Source organism: Lutra lutra, chromosome 2, assembly GCF_902655055.1.
Source record: "Lutra lutra chromosome 2, mLutLut1.2, whole genome shotgun sequence".
Taxonomy (NCBI): domain Eukaryota; kingdom Metazoa; phylum Chordata; class Mammalia; order Carnivora; family Mustelidae; genus Lutra; species Lutra lutra.
In genome coordinates, this window is record NC_062279.1 from 161,164,120 (window position 1) to 161,187,365 (window position 23,246).

General features: G+C 48.1%; 1 protein-coding gene across 2 annotated transcripts in view; it reads right to left on the reverse strand.

Annotated features, from left to right (window-relative positions):
- CCDC149 (coiled-coil domain containing 149) overlaps positions 1-19,957 on the reverse strand; it is a 99,370-nt gene extending 79,413 nt beyond the window's left edge. For both annotated transcript variants that reach the window (XM_047719023.1, XM_047719022.1), the window contains exon 1: positions 19,860-19,957. In XM_047719023.1, the coding sequence (XP_047574979.1) occupies positions 19,860-19,907 (48 nt within the window). In that variant the 5' untranslated portion in view covers positions 19,908-19,957. The remainder of the gene's footprint in view (positions 1-19,859) is intronic.
- Between the last annotated feature and the right edge of the window lie 3,289 nt (positions 19,958-23,246).

The window sequence follows — 23,246 nt, forward strand, 5'->3', positions numbered from 1 at the left end:
GTGTATATTTTTAAAAATCATTGCTTGCCTAGAGTGAGTTTGCGCTGTCTGCAGTGCTGGGCTGATCCGACCTTGCCTCCGGCCGCGATGCTGACGACAGGGTGTGCAATTCTGATTCATTTCAGAGATCTGGTGTTCGGGATGGGGGGCTGAAATTACCCATGCATCTGAGGCTCTCCCTTTTCCACCCAGGTTGCCAGGGGCCCGGGATACACTAGATACAGGTGACAGCCCATGTCACCAATGCTCGCATATGCAATGACATAACATATGACGGCCACATGTGGAATGTGATGCTAGATCCACTCATCACTTCACTATAGGATAATAATTCAATTCAGCTGCAGAAAGCTTTTCTTGTGGGCTGGGTAGCAATAAGAGGCCAGCAAAGTATGGACATCATTTCGGTCAAACTGCCTTTAGAAGTTATAACATTGTTGTGGTTCATCTTCCCCTGGGCTCAAAAAGAAATCATTAAAAAAAAATCCAAACCCTAAAAATCCTACTATGGATGAGCCCCACCGACTGCTGTATATTCACCTGCTCCTAACTTCTCAGATCTGCCCCCAAATACCAGAAGGCAGAAGAGACCTCTAGCAGACTCTCCACTTTATAGATGAGGCTCAAGGAGGACAACAACCAAGTCCAGGACTATCCTTTAACAAAAGGGAATTTGGGAGGCACCAAGACAAAGGGACCATGAATAGACACAACATGGCATCTGGGATTTACAGTGAAATTATGTGGCTCTCATGGCCGTCACCTACGAATGGCCATGAGAAGCCACTCACCCTGCTCTGGGCTTCGGTTTTCTCTTTTATAAATGCTGTGTGACTGACATCAACATCTTGGGGGTCTACTCTGTGCCCAAAGGTGATTTAGCATTTCACATATATACATCATTCATCCTTATCACAACCCCAAAATGCAGACATTATTCCCTTCTATGGATGAAGAAACCGAGGCTCTGGGAGTTTAAAAAAAGGTCACACAACTTGTAAGTGGCAATGGTGGGATTTAAACCCAGGCCTGTCCCACGCCCCTTCCTGCCTTTCCTGCCACAGTGCCCCGTGCCTCCCTCAGAGAAGAATCATACAGAGTCCGTAAAACAATGCATGTGGAAAAGCACTTGAGGGACATGGGTGGCTCAGTTGGTTAAGCATCCAACACTTATTTTGGCTCAGATCATGATCTCAGGGTCATGAGATTGAGCCCTGCGTCAGGCTCCGTGCTGGATGTGGAGCCTGCTTCTGATTCTCTCCCTCTCCCTCTGCGTCTGTCCCTCCCCCAACCCCCATGCACGCATGCACGCACGCACTCTCAAAATAAATAAAATATTTTTAAAAATAAAAATAAAAAAGCACTCAATAAATTCTAAAGGGACCAATCTTTCTCATAATCACAATAATCCAAAGAACTACATCAGTCCTATTCAAAGAGAGAAAACAATCTTTATTCCTAAGTCTGTCAGCAGACCTTGCCTTTCTGAAAAATGTCATCTCCCTGCTGGGATGAATAGCTCCATAAGAGGGTCAGAGTGCTCAAGATGGAGATTCAACTGAAGACGGAGCATTTGGGGGAATATTCCCTGGCTCCCATCCCTCTGACACTTGAGTCAGGTGCAGATACTCCAAAGCAAGGAGGAGTTCCATCTCTGTGTGCCCCAAAAGGCAGTCATCTGCAGACTAGAGATCTTGACATCAGACATGCAAATCCATCACCATTTTAATTATCCAAGTAAATAGAGCTCTTACCACCATCTGCCAAGATGCCAACCAGTCGTGATCATCACTGCTCCCCCTGCGGTTCTCTCTGTGTGAGAACCACGGAGTCATCATTCAAGGGGCCACTTGGGCCCACATTTCTGCCAACAGGATGAAGGCGTCCGCAGCTGAAGCCTGCGGCTGGGAGCCAGTGCTGCCCTCTCTCTGCGCTAGCTCACCTTCTTCTGAGCACAGCTCCCTTGCTCCTGCACTTGTTGTCACCACCTCTGGGCAGCACTGATGAGTGGGAAATTTCCCTCAACAAGAACCATTGGTTCAGAACTCAACCCCACAGCAGCAAGCTGCGTGGAGAGGCATTCTGGAACATGGGAGGGTGTGCAATCCCGGTGATTCAAATCACAGGAGCTTTCAGAGAACGGACTAAACTGTAAACGCTTCTTAAGGTGAGAGCTGTGTCCACGTCTGTTTCTCTGGCTGGTAATGGTGCTGATGGGTCGATTATGCCAGCAAAGGGCTCCTGTGGATGATCTGAATTTATTGTGGCTTTCAGGGAGGAGGGCAAAATCCTCATTGGCCCCACATCACCAACAAGCCATGAGCCAATATTGGGGATGATTTTCTCATTTCCCTTGACAGGCCATTTGTCCACCACCATCACGGGTCATCAGAAAACCATTTAAATGACAATGAAATGGGTTGTTCCAGTTCAGTCTTCTGCAAGTACAGACACAAGACCTGACACTTAAAAGGAATTCCTTCAGAGAAGACATCACTGATGCAGGTAGTGTCAAGGTTTGGGCATTTCTCTTTCAGTAAGGAAATTTAGTGATAATCAGGATTGCTACAGACAGTAGCATCAAAAGGACTGACTAAATATATGGCCAGGAGACCATTCTAAAAGGAGATGAAATTTCAGAGGCAGAGAGACCTAAAACGACATGAAGGATGGCAGTGGATATCCCAAGTAAGACCCTGAGCTTGGAGGAAGGGCGGTCAGACTTTCCTCAATTCCAGTCTCTGTCCTGCCAGTTCTAGCCGAATGACCTCAAGCAAGTTAATCCACCTCTTGCTGAGCCGAAGATGCCTTATTTGTAAATGGGGACCATGACAGTCTCTACTTCATAGGGTTTGTGAGGTTAAAGGAGATAATGAATGAAGAAGGCATTTAGTCCAGTAACTGGCATGTAGCTGGCACTTAGTGAGAAGTTATCTTTACCATCATCATCCTCATGATCCACAAGCATCATGTTCATAGCTATCATGAGGACTGTTGCTGTCTGTACTGTGTGGGAGGGTGCAAAGACCAGAGTAGTCAAAACAAGTTGTTGAGTAAGACCTAGCAAGCCTGAAGGGCCTAGATCCCACATATGACCATGTGTGCATCAGACAAAACACTGATGGCAGATCCTCCTGCACCCCTCATTGCATGCCAGGTCCATGCTGGGCACTTGACGCATTCCCAGTGAGGCCCTATGAGGTAGGTATTACTAGGATCCCCTACATCCATCTAAAAGTATTGGTCAATGAGAGGGAAGCAGAAGTGTCCTGGGAGACTGATGGGAAGTTTCCTTAAAGGAAGGAACCCACTCTTCTTCATGTCTTCTTCTTCCTTCAAAATACTGGTCCCAGAATAGAAAGCTCCACTCTTGGAATGGTGGACGAGAGAAACAGAAGGTGCCTGGGTCCCAGACAAACTGTAAGCCACCTTATCCGCCCTAGATGGTCTTCCTCTAAATTCACTGTACTTGAGGGAAAAATACAGATAACTCTATCTTATCCAAACCACCGCTGTTGCTGGTATTACCTTAAAATTAATCCCCAAAAATATGCCAACATGGCCAAACAATGGATACCGAGGAAATGTGGAGCCTTTTAATGGAAGATACGTGACTGAGTTCACAATAGAGCCCTGTGTCACCACTGGCCAGTGTCACTGGATATCTATGACACAAAAGCATAAAAGTATGACACCAAGGTTTAAATTAAAGGACACTTCCGTTTCAGCTCAATAATTCAAACTACACCAGCACAACACTGTAGCAACTCTGTTTGGTCACTCCCTCATTCACTCATTTGGTGAAGCCGTGGTCAAGTAGGGAAAACACAGACTTTGGGGGGAAAAGAACCTGGGTTCAGATCCCAGATCTGGCATTACCAGCATATTCTCTTAGGCTTCCTCATCAACTCTTAGCCATATCGATCACAGCAAGTGAAATGGTAACTCTAGCTGCCTCTCAAGGTGGTTGGGGGGAATAAATGAAGCATAGCTAGTGATAACATATTAAATAGTGCCCAATACCTGTGTCCTTTTTCCTTCCAACATGTCCCTGGACCAAACCTTATCTGCTTGGCACATGACCAGGGCTTTACTTCTGTTGGACATAATAATGATACTGAGGGAGTAGTAGGGATCATGGTGGTGTTCCTAATAACAGTGATAGTAAAATAATCGAAAGCCAAACCAAGAAAGGGTGAGAGCCAGGAATGTCTCCAAATGTGCACTGTGAATGCCTACATGATCAGAATGGAACTGGTCAGCACTGGGCAGGAGACTGTCTCTGGGGGAAGCATGGCATTTTTCTCATGAATCCTCATGACTGTTCCCAGTAATCAAAACAGCTGTTTTCCTCACTCACCGAGCAATCTTGTAATCAGAAAACAGCCTCTCTCTAAACCCAGGTGCTTAAATTTTGTCCAATGAATTCTTCCCCTCTCTTAAAACTAATTTTTAAGAAGTTGAGGGATGGGATGAAGGAACCCCTTGAAATTGCTCTCCTGTACGGATGTTTACACGCCACACATGGTAGGATGTGAGATATCCTTGCCGTTGCACAGGATTGGTTATTAGGACATTCAGCATAACTCATGCGAATTCAAAGAAACTAAGTGAGCCAGGGAAAGCACAAACTGGCCTTGCAAAAAAACCATAGGCAAATCTCCAAGTCACTGTCCCTGCAGCCTGTTCAAGATCTTGAGAGAACCCTGATGTCAGACATCTGAGCATTCTGATAATGGGAAACAGTGCAGCAAGAAATTCCACGACATAGCTTCAAATTCCAGCAAGCATATGGTTTGTCAATATGGTGGAACCCCACACCGCCACAGAGATTGTGTTGATGATGCTGATGAGTGAGGGACACGGACATTAGGCACTACTTATTGCTGAGTAGGAAAAAGGACAAGTTATAAAAATAGCATCCAGTGACAGAATTCAAAATGGTTATGGGGGTGCGGGGACATTGAGTTGACTGAGAAAGGCATATGGAGTCTTCTGGGGAGCTGAAATGTTCTAGATCTTGACCAGGGTGGTGGTTACAGAAGTGCATGCACACGCCAAAAGACATGGAGCATTCACTGTGTGCACTCACTGTATGTGTGTTAGCTTTAACACAAATGAAAAAAAATAATAAAATAAAGCAGCCTGTGATATAAACTCATTTTTAGAAATAAAGACATGGAGGGCAAATGGATGGCTCGTTCAGTCAAGCATCTGACTCTTGGTTTTGGCTCAGGTCATGATCTCAGTGTCCTGAGATGGAGCCCCAGGTTGGACTCTGTGCTCAGTGTGGAGTCCACTTGAGAGTCTCTCTCCCCTTCTGCTCGTACACACACACACACACTCTCTCTTTCTCTAAAATAAGTAAGAACTTTTAGGAAAGAAGGAAGGAAGGGAGGGAGGATAGAAAGGAAGGAAGGAGGAAGGAAAGACGGGCATGAAAAAATACCTGAGAGATTATACACCAAAATATTAACAGCAATCAGCTCTGGGTACTGGAATTATAGTTATTTCCTTTTAAACACACCTATATTTTCCAAATTTGGGGAGTGTGTCAACCTACTCAGACATTTAAAGTTAAATCCATACTGACCCAAAGTTTGATCATCTCTAGGTGACACCTGCAGCCACTCACTTTTCTTCCCCACCCGCCTTTTCTTCTTCACTCCCAGACTCCAGCCGGCAAGGGTAAGGCCCCCAGTGCTGCCTGAGGAACTCTCTATGATGGGTCAAGTAGACAGGACGAGGGTGGGGAGTGGGGAGAATGGCCCCTTGACACTATTAGATTCTCACACTGCCCTGAGCCTCTGCTCAGACAAGACTACGTTGCCTGGCGCACCTTCCTTCAGCCTCCATAGCAGAAGTGATATCCCGACTGTCCTTCAGTTTTGGTCACGTCTGCAGGTATCCCTGACACTGCTTTGGCTCAACTTCTGGAGTCTCCTGATGTCTGGGTAGGGATCTGGACCCAGACCCCAGAAGTCTCTATCTCAACTCCAGTTGCTGGGGCTTCTATCTCGGTCAGCTGGCGTGAGTGTGCAGAGGGTGTGAATCCAAGCCTTTGGTTGGGAAAAACATCTGACTTGAAGTGAAGAGGCATGTCTCCACACACTCGTTTCTTGCTGAGTGTCGTCAGCCAGGGCTCTGCATTTCCATTTCTTCATTTATAAAAGGACACTACCCCCCAGCTCATTCTAACTGATAAGGAGATTACGAGGATAAGGGAATGGAGAGGAAGGTGACAACTCCTGTTGCCTTCTAGCCCCAACTTTTAGCAAAGTGCCTGAGGCTGTGTTCACCCTGTTGAATATCAGTGGAAGGCAGACAGATGTAAGGTATTCTTTTTTTTTTTTAAGATTTAATTAATTTATTTGACAGACAGAGAACACAAGTAGGCAGAGAGGCAGGCAGAAAGAGAGAGTAGGCTCCCTGCTGAGCAGAGATCCTGACGCGGGGCTCGATCCCAGAACCCCGGGATCATGACCTGAGCCAAAGGCAGAGGCTTTAACCCACTTTAACCCACTTTAACCCAGGCGCCCCACGGTACTCTTTTTACTAATTTTTTCTCGTGATGAGAAGATGACTGCAGGGAACAGGGAAGTTGTGTAACTGCTTTGCATGAAAGTCACCTGTGGGAGCCAACAACCTTGCAGCGAGATTCATATCTAGCCCGAGCAGAGACGGACACTGGTGAGTGTTCAGATGCTCTCAAATACAGGTCAGAGCCCATTACAGAAAGCAGCTCTTCAGAACCAAATGATTTCCCACCTGCAGCTTCTGCCTGACTCTTTCAAGCAATATATCTGATACAATAAAATTTCAGTTTGGGAGAAAAGAAGAGGAAGAAGGGGCGGCTGAGAGGGAGAGGGGGAGGGAGGAAATGACTTGTAGTGAGTTCATAAATCCCTTGGAGCTTATTAAAAGGCGATTTGACTTGCTACCTTTAAAAGATCACAATCTGTATTTTGGAAGTCAGAAGGTCTATGAGATCAGACAGATAAAAGGGGGTTTTGGGGGAAGAAACAAATGGGAATGTTGCTCTGACAAACCAAAAATGAATGTCCTTGTTTCAAATTCAGGAGTTTTTCGATTCAGGTATTCACGGAGAACCCGAGAGGTTTGGCATCTCTTTCAGATTTGTCTGCTGCGAGCAGGACATCGTGCCGGGTATAAGGGCAGATTCAAATCTGCATCAGCCCATTCCTGCTCTGAGGAACTCCAGGCCGGAGACAAGGCACATAAGTAAATCATTCCCACCTAGGGAGGCCTGGGTCACAGAGGGGCACCTGGATACGATGGGGCCACAGAGGGCCGAAGACCTTCCGGTTGGAGGTGAAGGTCTTTACCAGTGAGCCTCAGGAGAGTAGTGGGAAGAAGCAAGAGAACCAGAGCTCCTGCTCAAGGGCCCAGCCTGAGCAAACAGCAGGTGTGTGGAAACACAGGCTCCCGGCAGAGACCCAGCGTGGCTCCGCGGAGCACAGGACACGTGTAAAGGAGAAACAGAAGATACGGCGGGAACATCTGCTTTGTGAAGGTGAGCGGAGTCGGAGTCCAAGGGAGAGCCAGCAGGAGCTCCAGAGACTTTTGAGCAAGGAAGGCCAGAAGCCCAGTCTGGCTTCCAGGCGCTCGACCAGGCAGAGGGGAGAGGGTAGAAAGGCAGAAGGGGATGCAGGAGGCAGGAAGGCTGATGAGGGAACACCTCCTCCAGGGAGGGGGCTACTGCTCGTTCTTTGTGAGTCACTGCCTGAGCACTGAAGTCCGCTCACTAACAGGCTTCTTCTGCCCCAATCAAACGAGGGAAGGCGAGTGTGGTCAGCAGAGGGCTCTGAAAACCAGAGAGGTGTGCGAGCAGGAGGCTGGACTCAGGGAGAGCAGAACGGATACAAGGTCGGAGGGCGAGTGATGGGTGCGCGGAAGAGGCCAGGGAAATGGAAGGCACCCAGGAGGGACTGAGTAACCTGTACATGCACCAGGAGGTCCAGCAAAGCTGGAGACTGTCAGAGAAAAGGTTACAGACTGGCCCCAATGGCACTCATCAGACTGCAGCACATTAAAAAGCAAATTAGAACTGGCTAGAAAGAAGGAGTTCCCTCCTGCCGCCTCTAATACCTCCCTGGTTATGGGGTCTGCAGACAGCCGAGCAGGCAAGTACGCCCACCTGTACCCCATCGACATGAATCTTCAGCAGCATCGTGCTGACAACCAGCAGCTGACACATCGCCTCTCTCAGCAGCAGCATCTCCGAAGCCCTGGGAAGGGTTTTCCCAAAGCCCCACAAGGACTGGACCACCACCTCCACCAGAGATGCTGAGGACTTCCAAACACACTTTCACGTATCTCACCTCACTTTATCCCCATCTTAGGTGAGAGATACAAGATAGATAATAGATAGATAATGTCCTCATGGTAGGAAATCCAGAGGAATTGAGGTCTTGGAGAAGTCAGGAGATTCGGTGGGGCTTGATGACTTAGGTTACCCACTGCAGCCTGAGCCCAGCAGCTGGCAGGACACCGGCCAAGAGCTGAGGCCACGTGACGCTCACTCTCAGCATCTTTAGGGCCATGATCAGGCAGGGGGAGAGGCTGGAAGGGGGGCACAGCTGCAGATGAGCAGGGCTGGCTTCAAAGAGAATATCAGAAATGGGAGCATGAACTGTGTTTCCTTCCTCCTTTCCTTCTCTTTGTTCCCTCCCTTCCTCCTTTCTTTCCTTCCTTTCCCGAGTCCCTACTAAGCCTCATGTGCCTGGAATTGTACTAGATATTGTTGGCCACCCACGTCTCTGAGGGTCCCCATCCTTCGGAATCCTTGCCTAGTCATGCTGCCAACAGTCCCCCACACCATCGTCCCAAGTCAAATATACTATCCACTTCCCAGGTAAAATACACCAGGCCTAGGGGAGGTAAGAAACTCAAGTGGAGGATGTGATATTTGATCTGGGCCTCAAAGTACATGTAGGAGGTCACTGTGGACACAAGCAAAGGCCTAGAGGTGCCTCAAGGCATGGAATGATCTGGTATCTGTCAGGAGTTTTGTGGAGAGTGGGGGAAGTGGTAGCAGAAGGGGAATTGCTGGAGATAAGGAGGGAGTAGGGCCCCTGGAGGGCCTGGTTTTTCACTCCCAAGGCCTCAGGAGGCCATCAGAGGGCTTGAGGCAAAGCAGTGGTAAATCCTTTCCGTGCTTCTAATGACAAATCCAGCTGGACAGCCGGACATGGAAGAAAGATCTTACAAGGTGTGGCAGATACTCTGGGGAGAGTGGATAAGAACCTGGGCCATGGTGGGATCGTGGGAGAGGTGACCCAGAGCCCTAATTAAAGACTTGTCCCTGAGCAGAAAATAGGGGCCTTCATTAATAATTAGATTGGGTTCCGCTGGGAGGAAGAATTACAGACTCTGTAGTGATGTCATTAATTGAGATGGGAGGAAGAAGGGAAGAGACACAGGAACGGCGGAAAGCAGGGGGAGGATGAATTGAGGTTAGGGCACAGGGAGGATGAGGTGCCCAGAGACATGTCCAACAGTCCTGTGGAGGGATGCCCAGCATGGAGGGAAAAAAGAGTGGAGTGTCATAGACTGCAAGGTCAGGACCACAAAGGCTGAAGCCTGAAGACAGACCACAGTGTATGGCAAACAGGAGACTTGTCCTGGATGGCCTTGGCAAGAGCATTTGCAGGAATAAAGAAGGGGTAGAAGGTAGACACAGATGGACTGAGAGTGATGAAAGCAAGGGAACAGAGGAAGAGGTACAGCTGGGCTCCTGCGTCCAGCTCAGTCCTTATCCGTACCACTTACGTACCTTCCTTCCCAATGCATTCAGGTAATTTCTCCCCTGCTCAAAGCGTACGATCATTCCATCAGCCCCCTCAAGAGTAAAGGCCACACTCAGGACCCTAGCACTCTCTATATAGCTAACAGGGCATTCAAGGTCTGTGTAACAACCACTACACCAAGCCCCACTATGTGTTGCCAACCAGAAGCCAGACTCTGGTAATTCCTAAACAAGCCTTACATTTTGCCACCTCTGCACCTTTGTTATTTCTATTCCTTCGGCCTAGAACACCCTTCCTTTATACTTCTACTTGCTCAAATCCTGCCCAACCTTCCAGGTACAAGAACCTCCCTCAATCCCCCAAGCTAAATTAACTTCCCCTTGACCAGCAGAGCACTTACCAAAATGTATGTCACAGCGTAGTGGCCTTATCCCCATTCTCTACCACCACTGGACTTTAAACCCCTCAGGAGTGACTGTCTGGCGTCCAAGGCCCTGCACAGAGTAGTTCTCAATTTGTGTCTGCTGTGTTGAAGACCTTCCACTGCTATCCCCTGTCCCATTTTAAAGGCTGTCCTTTACTCCTCCATCATGCCAACCAACCAGACTAATGCAGGAACGGATCCATCCAATGTCACTAATACTCTACCTGTGTGTCAGCCTTTTAATAAAGCTATAGGTGGGCAGGCATATGGAGGAGTTAATTTCCAAAAGTTAGGATGTGAAATCCAAGTAGAGGTCTTGCCTATGGGCCAGAACTACGTTGGTTCTGGGGTGTTATTCAGTTACCCCTCTCAGTTTCTGCTCCTCTTGAGTCATAGCGTGAAACACATTCCTATCTCCTACCTAACACAGGTGGTCATGGTCCCTTCTCTGAGGAGCTCGTAACTGGTGTAGGAGTTAAGATCCACACACAGAGAAGGTCCCTTCTTTCCTCTGGGAGAATTTTCATGCGGGATGAGTGGGTTGGAACCCGAGCTACATAAGGCAACAGGTTGAAGAGCTCACTTCAAGCCTGGGTGGTCATGGATGATTTTATGAGGGATGTGGCTTCTGTTCCACCTGGAAGGACTAGGAAAAGCTGTGGTCTGGGAAGAAGTAGAAGGTCCACCCAGATGAGATCAGGATGTGAGAATAAGGTAAAGGTAAGAATGGATCACAGATTAATGTGTCTGGAGCAGCCAACTGCTGAGGGGGGCAGCGAGACATAAAGTTAGAAAGGTCAAGGCTACTTTGAGGGCGCCTTTGAATACCAGGTAATGGGGAGCCATAGAAGGCGTCTGAGTAAGAAGACTTAGTGAAAAGTGCTTTTCTTTTTAAGGTCGCATAGCAGGCTAGTTGATAGAGGGTAGACTGGCTTGAAGAAGATCTGATATCCTGCACATAAATGTTTGTTACAATAAAACAGCATAAGGAAATGGAAACAGAGTTGACTACTTGGTGCAAATTTACATAGAAAATAAAAATGGGAAGACTTCAAAATAACAAAAAACAAAAAACAGAGGTTTGTGTTCCTTGGGAACCAGGTAATCCACTGGTACCACATTACCCTATGGGCCAGAGAGAAATACAGGCTCTCCACTCAGCCAAGTCCTTTGCCGTGAGGCACCCAAAGCCTCAGTCTGGTTTCACTAGCGGGAAACCGGGCGGTGAGTGAGAAATGTCATTCACTCTGGTCACTTTCATTCAGGGACTAGCAAAGTCCTCTTCGAATCTTCAGCCAATGTATTTTATTCAATGTGAAAGCCACTAAATTAATTTTTTAACATAATAAGAGTAGAAATTGTCAATTTTAGAAGCACATATGCGAATTTCCCTGCACAGGAGAGAACATGAATCCTATTAGTTAAAAATAGCAGTTGTGCTCACTTTCCCCCACATGCTAATTTTAATAAACTTACTCTGAAATTAGCCTGCCACTAGGAAGATAGCTGCTCATCCAAAATGTTCCCAGTAAGCACGAAGTTTGCCTTGCAAGAGTTCAAGTACTCCCAGGAAACTCTGAACAATGCAGAGTTCTAAATGGAACTCATCTCTTATCGCCAGACCTGGCCACCCCCACCCCTCCGTCACACCCAGCGTCACCAACTCTCTAGGTCATCTCGGACTCCTTTGATTTCACCTTCCCAAACAGCTGACTATGAAATCCCGTCGGGGTCTTTTTAAAAAAATCTTCCTCACAGCCATTCTTTTTCCTCTATTCCTACAGATGCTATGTCTCCTTATCACTTTATTTATTCAAAACATCCAAATTCATATATTCTACAGTTAACACCTACAAAGGGCAAAATATGGTGCAAAGAGCTAAGGCCACAAATTAATAACACATGGTTCCTGCTCTCAAGGAGTTCAAGATCTTTTGGGTTCCGCGGAGAGATAGACAAGTTACGGGTTAGTTAGAAAACTGTATGATTAATGGTATGACTTCAGTGCAAAAGGAATAATTGGGAATGTCGGTGATGACAGAAAAGACTGGGTTACTGGTCTCTCATCTTGTCTTTCCCTGATTCCTGGCAAAGTTACCAAATTTGCCTATACATCCCCAGTGCCTGGCATAGTGCCTCATAGATGTAAGAGGCTCTGTGATCATTGAGTTCAGTGGAAAGAAATCTATTCCAAATATTTTCATCAACTTGTAATCCAGCTAAAAAAGCACCCAGTGCCTCTCTATTACCATCTACATTAGAGCACACCCTCTGTCTTGCTTTTGAAGTCATTCACCATCTGGTCCACCCTGGCTACTCCAGGCTTAATGTCTGCTATACCCCAACCCACTGGTTTCAGCCTTTACCAGAAGCATATCCTCAAAAGTCAACCACCAGCCCAGGGTTCATGCCTGCTTCCTGTCATGATCACCTATGCCCTCTTCAGCCAAAGGGGAGGGAGCCAGCTCAAGTTCCACTGCCTCTGAGAAGCTTTTTTCCTACTGCTCAAGACTTACCAACTATCTATACATGTGCTCACTGTTGGGTACTGCTTTTTCATTTAATAATAATATTATTAATATGAATAATGCCTTGAAATATTAACTGATGTCCTATCTACCCACCTTGCCTCCACTTCCTATAACCCCTATCCTGTTTCTCGCTACATATTCCTCTCCCTTTTTAAGAAGCCAGTCATTCTGCCTTGATGTTCCCAGAAAAGGAGCACCCAGAAAAACACAGGCAACAAAGTGATTGGCTTTTCAGTGTTGAAAGTTTGGTCCTTAAGACATCAGGGCATAGAAGAGTGTCCCCAAGAGCTTCCTCTCCCAAAGCCCCCCAAAAGACTAGAAAGAACTCCAAAGTTAAGGAAAGGACAGAATCAAGAGTGTAAGGAGGAGAGCTTGGTTATCAGGGAGTCTCTAAGAATGCACATGGAGTTCCGCCCGGTCAGCCTGGGTTGGGAGAGCAGAGTGAAAACCAGTGGGCAGGTTCGGGGAGCATGGCTCGTCTTGATGGAAACCCAATGAGGTGGGAACCTGGACAGATAAGAAGTGAGGCTCTCTAGAGCAATGGCGATATTGACTACCCAAGCCTTCCCTTTAAAAATAATTAGTTTTGGGGCACCTGGGTGGCTCAGTGGGTTAAAGCCTCTGCCTTCGGCTTGGGTCATGATCTCAGAGTCCTGGGATGGAGCCCCGCATCGGGCTCTCTGCTCTGCAGGGAGCCTGCTTCCTCCTCTCTCTCTGCCTGTCTCTTTGCCTACTTGTGACCTCTGTCTGTCAAATAAATAAATAAAATCTTTAAAAAAAATAATTAGTTTTATGGAGATATAATTCACACAGAGAAAGATTCCTCTTTTTTGGGTATACAGCTCTATGAATTTTAGCACGCACAACTCATGTAGTCGTCAGCTCAATCGAGGCATAGAATATGTCCGTCACTCCAGAAGGTTCCCTCATGTTCCTCTGCAGTCAATCTGCTCACCCCACTCCTGGGCTCTGGCAACCACCGATCTATTTCCTGCCTGTTTAGCTGTGCCTCCCCAGAAATTTCATATAAATGGAATCTTATAGTAGGTATGCTTGGCTTGAGCCTCTGGTTTCTTTCACTTGCCAATTTTTTTTTTTTTTAAGTATAGTTGGCACACAGTGTTACATTAGCTTCAGGTGTACCAAATGTCTTAAAGATTCATTCATGTTTTTGCATGGATCAGTGATCTGTTCCATCTTAATGGTGAGCACAATTCCGTCACATGCATGTGTGGCCGTTTACCCACTCATCAGTTCAAGGACGTGGAGACTATTTCCATTCTCAGCAATTATAAATTAAAACTGCTATAAACATTCACACGCAGGTTTTGGTGTCGACATATGTCTTCGTTTCTCTGGGATAAACTCCTAGGGGTGGGACTGCTGGGTTGCTGAGTTAAGTGTATGTTTGACTTGATGAGAAATGGAAAAAGGATTTTCATGTCCTATTCCTCCACCGACGCATGGGGCTTCCGGCTGCTCTCCAACCTTGTTAGCACTTGGTTCATTTGTGGTTTTTTTGTTTGTTTGTTTTTCAATTCTAATAAGTGTGTCAGGGCATCTTACCGTGGTTTTTAACTTATACTTCTCTAGCGATGGTAATAACGCATATCTGTTCATGGGCTTGTTTTCCATACAGATCTCTTAAGGGCAGTGTCTACTGAACTTTTCTGCCATTTTAAAAATTAGGTTGCTTGTTTTCTTATTATTGAGTTGTGCAAGTTCTCTCTATATTCCAGATATGAGGTATGTGCTCTGTGAAAATTTTCTCCCAGCCTGTGGCTTATCTTTTCATTTTCTTAGTGGAGCTTTTCAAAGAGCTGAAGTTTTAAATTTTGATAAAGTCAAATTTATCCTTTTTTCCTTTTATGGTTTGTATTTTTCATGTCCTATGTATCCTTCCCACTTTTGAATCTCCCAAATTGTGAAAAAAAAAAAAATCTCAGGTGGCAATAAGAAGAACCCTCCCAAATTTAAGTACATATGCTAAAGATTATATTCGCTAGAATACCGCCCACAGCGAGGGGAGACCACGTGACTACACTCAGACCAGGGGGATGGGAGCAGAAGTCATTCTTCATTAAAGAATAACCCCTAGCCCTGAACCCCCCCCCTCTTTTTCTCCATTCTCATGGGCTGGGGCAAAAAAACATGGCACCAACCAGTTCTACACACACAGTTGGGGACCACCCCCAAGACCCACTGGAGTAAGAAGGTGCCCAAAAATCTGGATTCTTGAATCCGCCCTCCCCAGATGGACCACCACACTGTAACGAGAATGAGACCCATGTACCAACTTTAAAACGATCTATTTTGAGGATAGGTATCTTGGTTACAGTGGCTTAGACTTTACCCTAACGAATCTACCCTTCCTTCTGAGTAAGTAGGACATAATTCCAAGGGTCTTACAACCAGCCAAGTGTCGTGTGGTACATCTACCCAGACAACTACACAATAGTTTCCACAAGTTTCCCTCTGCTCAGGAGTGATTTAGGGGCAGGCAGAATAGGAACCTCTTGCCCCTAGCCTGGGCCAGACAGCGAAGTCCCCTAGGCTCAGAGCAGTGACTAAGCACTACATTGACATGAGTAGCATGAGAGAGGGACAAGGAGGGACACAATGGTGACCTCTGACCAGATACTAGCCTGAAAAGAGGAGACTGTGGCCTGGCACCAGAAGTGTGCCCCCCACCACATCACCCCTGCCAAGGGCGGAGTCCTGCTCAAGCTTCCTAGGATGCAAATACAAGCTCAGGGAAAGGGAGAGGCAGGACTCCAATCCAGAGCAGTTTCATTCCTGGGCAGGCGAGTGATCTGAGTTCCCAGGGAGTGACTCCTGCAGTTTTATGGAATGTACAACCTAAGAGCTTCTGTTTTCTCCTCTGAACTTGAAAGTATGGGAGGCTGAGACTGAAGACAAACAGCAAGGAGAGCCAAGTGTCCTTGCAAGTCAGGGATCCAGCTGTGCCCCAAACCACCCCTGCCTTGGAATTAGTAGCAGGCCAGCTGCATTGTTTTGCTAGAGTTGCTGTGACAAATTGCCATAAACCGCGGGGCTTGAAACAACAGAAATGAACTCTCTGATACTCCTGGGGGTTAGAATTCCAAGATTCAGGTGTCAGCAGAGCCACGTTCCCTAATCAGACTCTAGGGGAGGACTGTTGCTTGCCTCTTTCTAGCTTCTGGTGGTTGCCAGCAATCGGGGGCACTCCTGTTAGCTGCATAGCTCATCATGTGGCCTTCTTTTTTCTGTAACTTCACATGGTCTTCCCTCTGTGCATCCCTGTGTCCAAATTTTCCTCTCCTCATAAGGACACTAGTCATTGGACTAGGAACCCACCTTAACTCGATTATGTCTTCAAAGATTCTATTTCGAAGTGAGGTTACGTTTGCAGCTGTCAGGTGGGGGTTAGGATTTGAACAGATGTTTTGGGGGAGCACAATTCAACTCCCAACACCAGTCAGTAAATTCCCTGAGCTTAACCACTTTGGGTTGGGTTTTTGATCATTTGCACCCAGAAAGAGGTAGCCAAGGTTCACCCCCTAATCTCAGTCGACTGCTGAGACCCACAGCTGTGCCATTAACCATAGGACAACTATAGATAGAACTGAATAGACTATATGTCTATTCAATCTCTCTTTCAAATGTCAGTGGCTCCACTCTGGGCAGAGGCCCAGGGTCATACAACGCACTCAAGGAATATGAGACTGATTGCTATCTAATTAATTAACCAACACTCAAATAGTGAAAATGCGACACTGAACTCAGCATGGTTTATCACAGGGCACCAGGCTGAGAGGTGGCTAGCATTTTTATTTTGGAAATAGAAAGGTATTGATTGTCTGCATGGCTGTATTTCAAGATTTCTCCCTGATTTTGAAAGATCACCTCAGGTGGCGTTAAGAACATCATTTCCTCCTCCCCAGACATTTAATTTCCAATACAGCACACAAGCCATGCTTTTTTTCACACGCATGGCCGTGTTGACTTCAGGGCCTGAGAAAAGGCTGTAATTTCAGCTTGTTATACTAAAAATATGAAAATAAAACTCATCTCTGTAGGATCATTTTAAATGAAAACTGCTTCCTAGAGTCAAGCAAGCCGAGGAAGAAAACTGATTGAAAGCGAGCACAGGTCTCTGGGCAGGAGGGGTAATGGTGGAAGGCAGAAGCCAGGTCTTCTGCAGAAAACCAATAGGAGCTGTCGAAAAACCCACTCAGCTCAGGTCAGATGTCTGGCGACATCTTCCCCAGTTCCTTCGGCTGGGCTCCAAAATCACTGTGAAACACCACCAGCCACTGACCACTCTCTTCCTTGAATCCTGCTTGGCTGAGTATCATATATCTTCTCCATGCCAGACTCAGTCCACAGCCAGCCAGCAAAACTTGAGTGGGCAGGGGAATCCCCTGGGTAGCTCAGTTTCTGAGAAAAGCAGATTTGAGGCTACACTCCTGGGCATTTTCATGCCATGGGTGTATCGGTTTCTTATGGCTGCCACAACCAGTTATCACAAACTGGGTGACTTAAAACAGAAATTTATTCTCTCACAGCTGTGGAGACCAGATGTCCACAGTCAAGGTGTCAGCAGAACTGATTCCTTCTGGAGGCTCCAAGGGAGAATCTGTTCTGTGCCTCTTCCAGCTTCTGGAGGTGGCTGGCAAACCTTGACGTTCCGGGATTTGCACTGTACAACTCCGATCTCTACTTCCATCTTGATATGGCCTCCGTCTGTGTGTGTCTGTTTTCCCATGACCTTCTCCCTTGTATCTCTGTGTCTGAAATCTAGCTTTACTTTCTTTGATAAGGACACCATTAGATTTAGGGCCCACCCTAAATCCAGAATGATCTCACCTCATAGTCTTTAACTCAATTATATCTGCAAAGGTCCTATCTCCAATAAGTTTCCATTCACAGCTACTCAGGGGTTAGGACTTTGATGCAGCCATGGTGAGGAAGTAGGCACACAATAGATTTGGGGAGAGACTCTGAAACTTGCATTTTTCCCAATAATGCAGAGTGACTCTTTGTACTTTTTGCTCCCCAAATGACTGGTGCAGGTGATGTATAGATCATACTCTAACAAACACTGACTTAGTCTCTGAGGATTCAAAGCTGAGTAAGACATGATCCCCTCCCTTGGAAAACCTATTGTCTAGCTGAAAATGTAGACAGATGAACCAATGATTAAAATACAAAGTACAGTCTAGGTGGCTCAGTCATTGGGCGTCTGCCTTCGGCTCAGGGCATGGTCCCAGGATCCTGGGATCGAGCCCTGCATTGGGCTCCCTGCTTGGTGGGAGGCCTGCATCTCCCTCTCCCTCTGCTTGTGTTCCCTCTCTTGCTGTGTGTCTCCCTGTCAAATAAATAAATAAAATCCTAAAAAAAAAAAAAATACAAAGTATAGTCTAATGATCCTAAGAAAGTCAGACAAACCAGGTTCAAATTCTCTAGCTCCTTAGCCTGTCGGAGCCACAGTTTCCTTATCTGTAAAACACAAAGTAATTCCTACTCTATACCGTGATGAGATTGAGGCTATATAAATGCTTAACATTGTTGAGGGACTCAAGAAATAGACATTCGCTATCATGAAAGCGGCAAGTATACCTCCTTGCTGTGTGCCTTCACATTCTAAAGTCTTTAATGAATGTCTGCGGAAGGCAAGAAGGTCTTACCCTGAAGAAATGCGGCTGGGACAGGCGAGGCAACTCCTGAAAGACCCATTTCAGGATTTTGATTTATTCCATAAGCATTCTGGAGGCACCTGCTGTGTATGGAGCTCAGTGTGTAGGCACTTGGAACAAAGCCAAGGAAAACCCACGTTGGGTTGGGGGGTGGGTAGGAACCACCAGTCTGCAATACAGTGTGGTCAGTGCAAGGTGGAGGTAAGCCCACCACAGAGAGGCACATTTGAATGCAATTAAGCATTTCCTTCCTTTGGTTTTCCATCCTTTACATTCCATTCCTTAGCACTCTTTGTGTCTATTGTGTGACTCTCCCTAACTGCAACATATGCTCCAGTAAACAAACTAAACCAGGGAGAACTAATGACATCTTATTCCTCTTCAGAAATACGCTTCCCACACACTGGACATTAAGTACCGTTATCAGACTGACTTGGAGCCCCAGAAAATGACTAAAGGAGAAGGACATTACCAGGTTTCCCTCCAACATCCCGCAAGGGGAAGGAAGAGAGCAAACCACTACACCCCACATTGTGTGCACAGGAGTCAAGTCCAAGAAACCCCAAATTGGCCTGGGGGCAGGGGGATGGTTCTCAGGAGGGAGAGAATGGAAAATTTCAGAGGGATGCTCAGCAGTGGCTAACTGCTGTCACATATGGTGGTGAGTCAGGAAGAGCCACCTACCTGTGAGAGGGACACATCAGTCCTTACTCTCACCTGGAGGAGTCCGTGGACAGCCTCTCGCACGCCAAAAACTCAGGTGGGCTCAAGTGGGAACAGCTTAGACTACAAGTGGACCCCAGGGGAGTTTGTGATGGCGGGGGTGGGGGGGAACAGGGGGCGTGGTGTTTCTGCTTCCACAGATCGAATGACTTCTGCACCTGTCTTTCTCAGCCTTTGATAAGGGCTCTCCGCCTTACACGGGGTAGGCCCACCGTACACACGTGTTGACAGAAATGACTAAGTGACCGCATGAAGGCTACGGAGGACCCCGAACTCCCCTATCCGAACCTCTACTATAGGTAATTCCACCTGGCCCGAGTGGAACCCCAGGGCCCGGATCCCCCCCCCCGCGCACCCCCTTTCCGCTTCGGCACCGGCTGTCCAATCGCAAGGCTCCAGAACAGTGGTGACCAGGCAAGCAGGTGGGGCTTGGCGCCTCTCCTCCCGGATGCCCGCGCTTCGCTCTCCAATCCGGGGCCAAACCCTGCCGGGGTGCGGTGGGGGGAGAGTGGGAAGGCCCCTCCCCAGAAGCTGGCACCAGATGGCGCGGAGCAAAGCGGCGCCCGGCTCGCCCGGGAAGCGCGGGAGGAACAGAGCACCTGGCGGGGGCGGGGGCCGGCGCGTCCCCCGCGCGTCCCCGCGCCGCTCGGCCACCCTGGGGGGCGCGGGCTGTGGGCCGGGGCGGCCGCTCGAGCCGGCCCTGTTCCCCCGGCCGGCGCCTCGGCCTCACCTCGCTCACCAGCCCCTGCCAGTCGCTCTCGGTCCCGTCGCCGTTCATGGCCTCCTCCTGCAGGCGCGGGCCGGCTTCGCGGACGCCGCCCTCCTCCGCCTCCGCCTCCACCGCCTCCTCCACCGCCTCCGCCTCCTCCACCGCCTCCGCCTCCACCTCCCCCCGCCGCGCCGCCGCCGTCGCCGGGAACCGAGCCCCGCGCGGCCCCGAGAGGGCCGGGCGCCTCCGAGCCGCCGCGCCGCCGCCTGCGGCCGCCCGCGCTATTGACTCAACGTCCGCCTCCGCGGGAACGGGAGGAGGAGCCGCGGCCTCCCGGGCCGCAGCCACAGTCCGCCGGGCCCCGGGGCTCCCCGCGCAGCCCGACCTCCAGGTCCCTGGCCTCCCGCTCCCCGACCCGCGACTGCCACGCGGGACCCAGCCCCTGACACCCCCGATCCCCACGGGGGTCCCCTGACTCCTGCGCCCGGGCCCTGGCCCCACGCCTGCCATCCCCGCCCATGCCCCCAGCCTCGCAGGGAAGGAGCCGGAGGGGGCCTCAGCATTCTGGTCGCTGCTGGCTCAGAGACTCCTGCTCTCTCCTGCCAGGAAGTGGGCTCCACAGGCACCTGCGTGTCCACTGCAAGAACCAAGCCCCCAAATCCAGCCAGCCCCTGACCCACTTCCAGAGAGTAAGCCCCACCGGGGCAGGTCAGTGGCTTTGTTCTCCAGGGAACGTCAGGTACGGGGCCTGGCACATCGTAGGAGCTGTACAAATATTTGATGGTCATGGGAATGAAGGGACCGCGTGTTATATATTTAACATTGTTTTTGAAGTTCCTAATGTTTACTTATATTTATTTCTCAAATTATCAGCTGTCATAAATAGAAAGCAAATGAAAAAAATTGAAAACAAAACAATACTGAAATCTAAATAGGACCCAAAGCTCTGAGTGGGATGCTGCACTCTTTGGGGGGGGGGGGGGGGGGTGAGTGATGGTGGTGGGGAACAGGCTGGCTTCAAACAGAGACCGTCTCCTGAGAGGAAGGGCTGAAGAGAATGGTAGAGGGCAGAGAATCTTCACAAATAAGTCATTAATATTCAAGATGGTTTTTTCCCAGGTCTCCTAAACTCTCATGGACCACCACCAATGTGGACTTTCCAGTCTTGCAGAAGCCCTACCTGAGGGGATAAGCAGGTAGGTTAAGAGGCTATGGACCCATTTTACAGTTCTGGGAGCATCATCGCCAGCCTTTACTTATAATTTTTAGCCCCTTTTGGATCCTGGATCAATCCTGTGAGATGGGTGCTCTCTTCATATATCCAATATGGAAACAGAGATCTGAAAAACAGAGAAACAGAGACCTGGCTAGGACGTCTGGCCCCAGAGGATCCCTTCAGCATCTTGGATGAACATGATGTACCACACCTGGGAGAAGGACATACCACATTTTATTGTTAGCCTTGTTTTGTCGGCCTGCAGACCGTCTGTAAAATGTTAATAATTCCTTGCCCATGCCCCAGCCCGTGTCTGTAGCTTTGACTCTACTCTAGGCTCCGCCACATAACTAGCTTTAGCTAACGCAGTGTTTACAAATGTGCAGGAGGGCTAATCCTTGCTTATGCTCTTGGGGACCTGTGTGCCCTACCATACAAACAAGCCCAGGATAGCTTCCTGGATGATGGACTTAAGACCAACAACCAGCCAACTGCCACATATCCGAGAATGACGCCAATGACCTCCAGCTGCCACAGATGACCTGTTCATGCATGAGCCCAGTAGGAACCGGCAGAAGAAGCACCCAGCTGAGCCTGGCCCAATTTGCAGACCCCAGATCACATGGTTAAGTACATGGCTGCTATGTTTGAAGCCACTAAGGCTTGGGGTGGTTTGCTATGTATCAGTAGATAACCGGCATAGATGGTGAGGCTACTGAGAAAGAGCCTGGTTGGTCAGAACTGTCCCCAGCAGCCATTAACAAGCAACAGCCCCTGACATGTGAACCTTCCAGGCCTTCATCTAAAGAATATTCTACAACAGATTCTGGCAGGCCAGGGGCTCTGAGAAGGAGCCTGCCAGTCAACCAGGCAGCACAGTTATTCAGTGCCTGTTGTATACAAATACTGTATACATCCTGGGAATGTTCAATAATATTGCAGACCATGGTTCCTGTCCTGGAGGGTCTGCAAGCCTTACCATCGAGGTTTTGCAAAGTAATGTTCTAGCAAATGGGAAGAAAAGAAAGAAGAGGCTAGAATGCATCCTAAGGCTTCTGATTTCCTGACCATGCTGGGCCACCTAATCCATTCTTTTTAATCTGAGGAGGTGGAAAGAAGGTTCATTCTCTGAGTTGAATGTCTAGGGTTAACTCAGTGTCAAACACTTGTTCCTAACAGCCTGATCAACGCCTCATGCTACAAAGCAAGGGATTATCTGCCAATATATTGCCCTCTGGCAAACCATCTGGTTTCATCCGACCTGTCGAGGATCTACACTGCAGGAAGAGCAGGCATAACCCGGTCCATCTGCCTTCCACTGCCTCCTGGTCTGTGCCTTGTCTCAGCTGGCATTCAGGTAGAAAAGCAGCCCTACGTTTCCTGTTACCATGTGCAGCTGAGGCTTGCAGGTCAGCTGCTGCTCTGGAGCCTTTCCTGGTGATTTCAGGCGGCAGGACAATCTGGAAGCAGTTGCAAGCCCAGGAATCGCCACCTGAGAGACCACATACCTTTAAGACAGCCCTCTGTATGACTCTGTTTCCCCTATGTGCTTTCCTTCCCTGCAGTTAGTCAACCAGTTGTTGAGGTATTTAAAAATAAAATTGGGGAGGAAAATCAAAAGAGCAGCGAGCTTCTACCCACCCCAGCATGTGGGGAGACTTTTAACTCCATTGACATGGCCTCTGTAGTTGCCTGGGATTTTCCTTAGAGGTTTCCATGCCCCAAGTGCCAGCTTGAAGCTGCTTAGCTTGTGAGATGAGATTTAATCACGAACCGAGGCAATGGAGCTGCAAGCGATTCTTTTTTATCTCTTTTCATTTATGTAGCCTGACATTGAGTAATAATAATAATTAAATGCAGTTTAAGCTTTTAGGCACCTATACCAGAAGGCCTCTAGATACCTCATCAACAGCAGCCCAGGCTGACAAAAACAAAGCTAATTATATTGTGGTGAACTTTCATCAAAGAAAAAAACTGAAACTGCTCACCAACTGTCCTTATATCTGATAAAAGCGGTACTTTAAGTGTTCCAACCCACAGTCCATTTGCACAGGACCAATGGAAAACCAGGAGTGTCTTAAGTCTTTTTCTGAAATTTGCCACCCAGACACTAAGTATTGAAACATTGGCTTTCACCTCTATTTTCACACCCCCTTAGCACTCTGAAAAATCTCCAGGGTCCCAATTTTCCC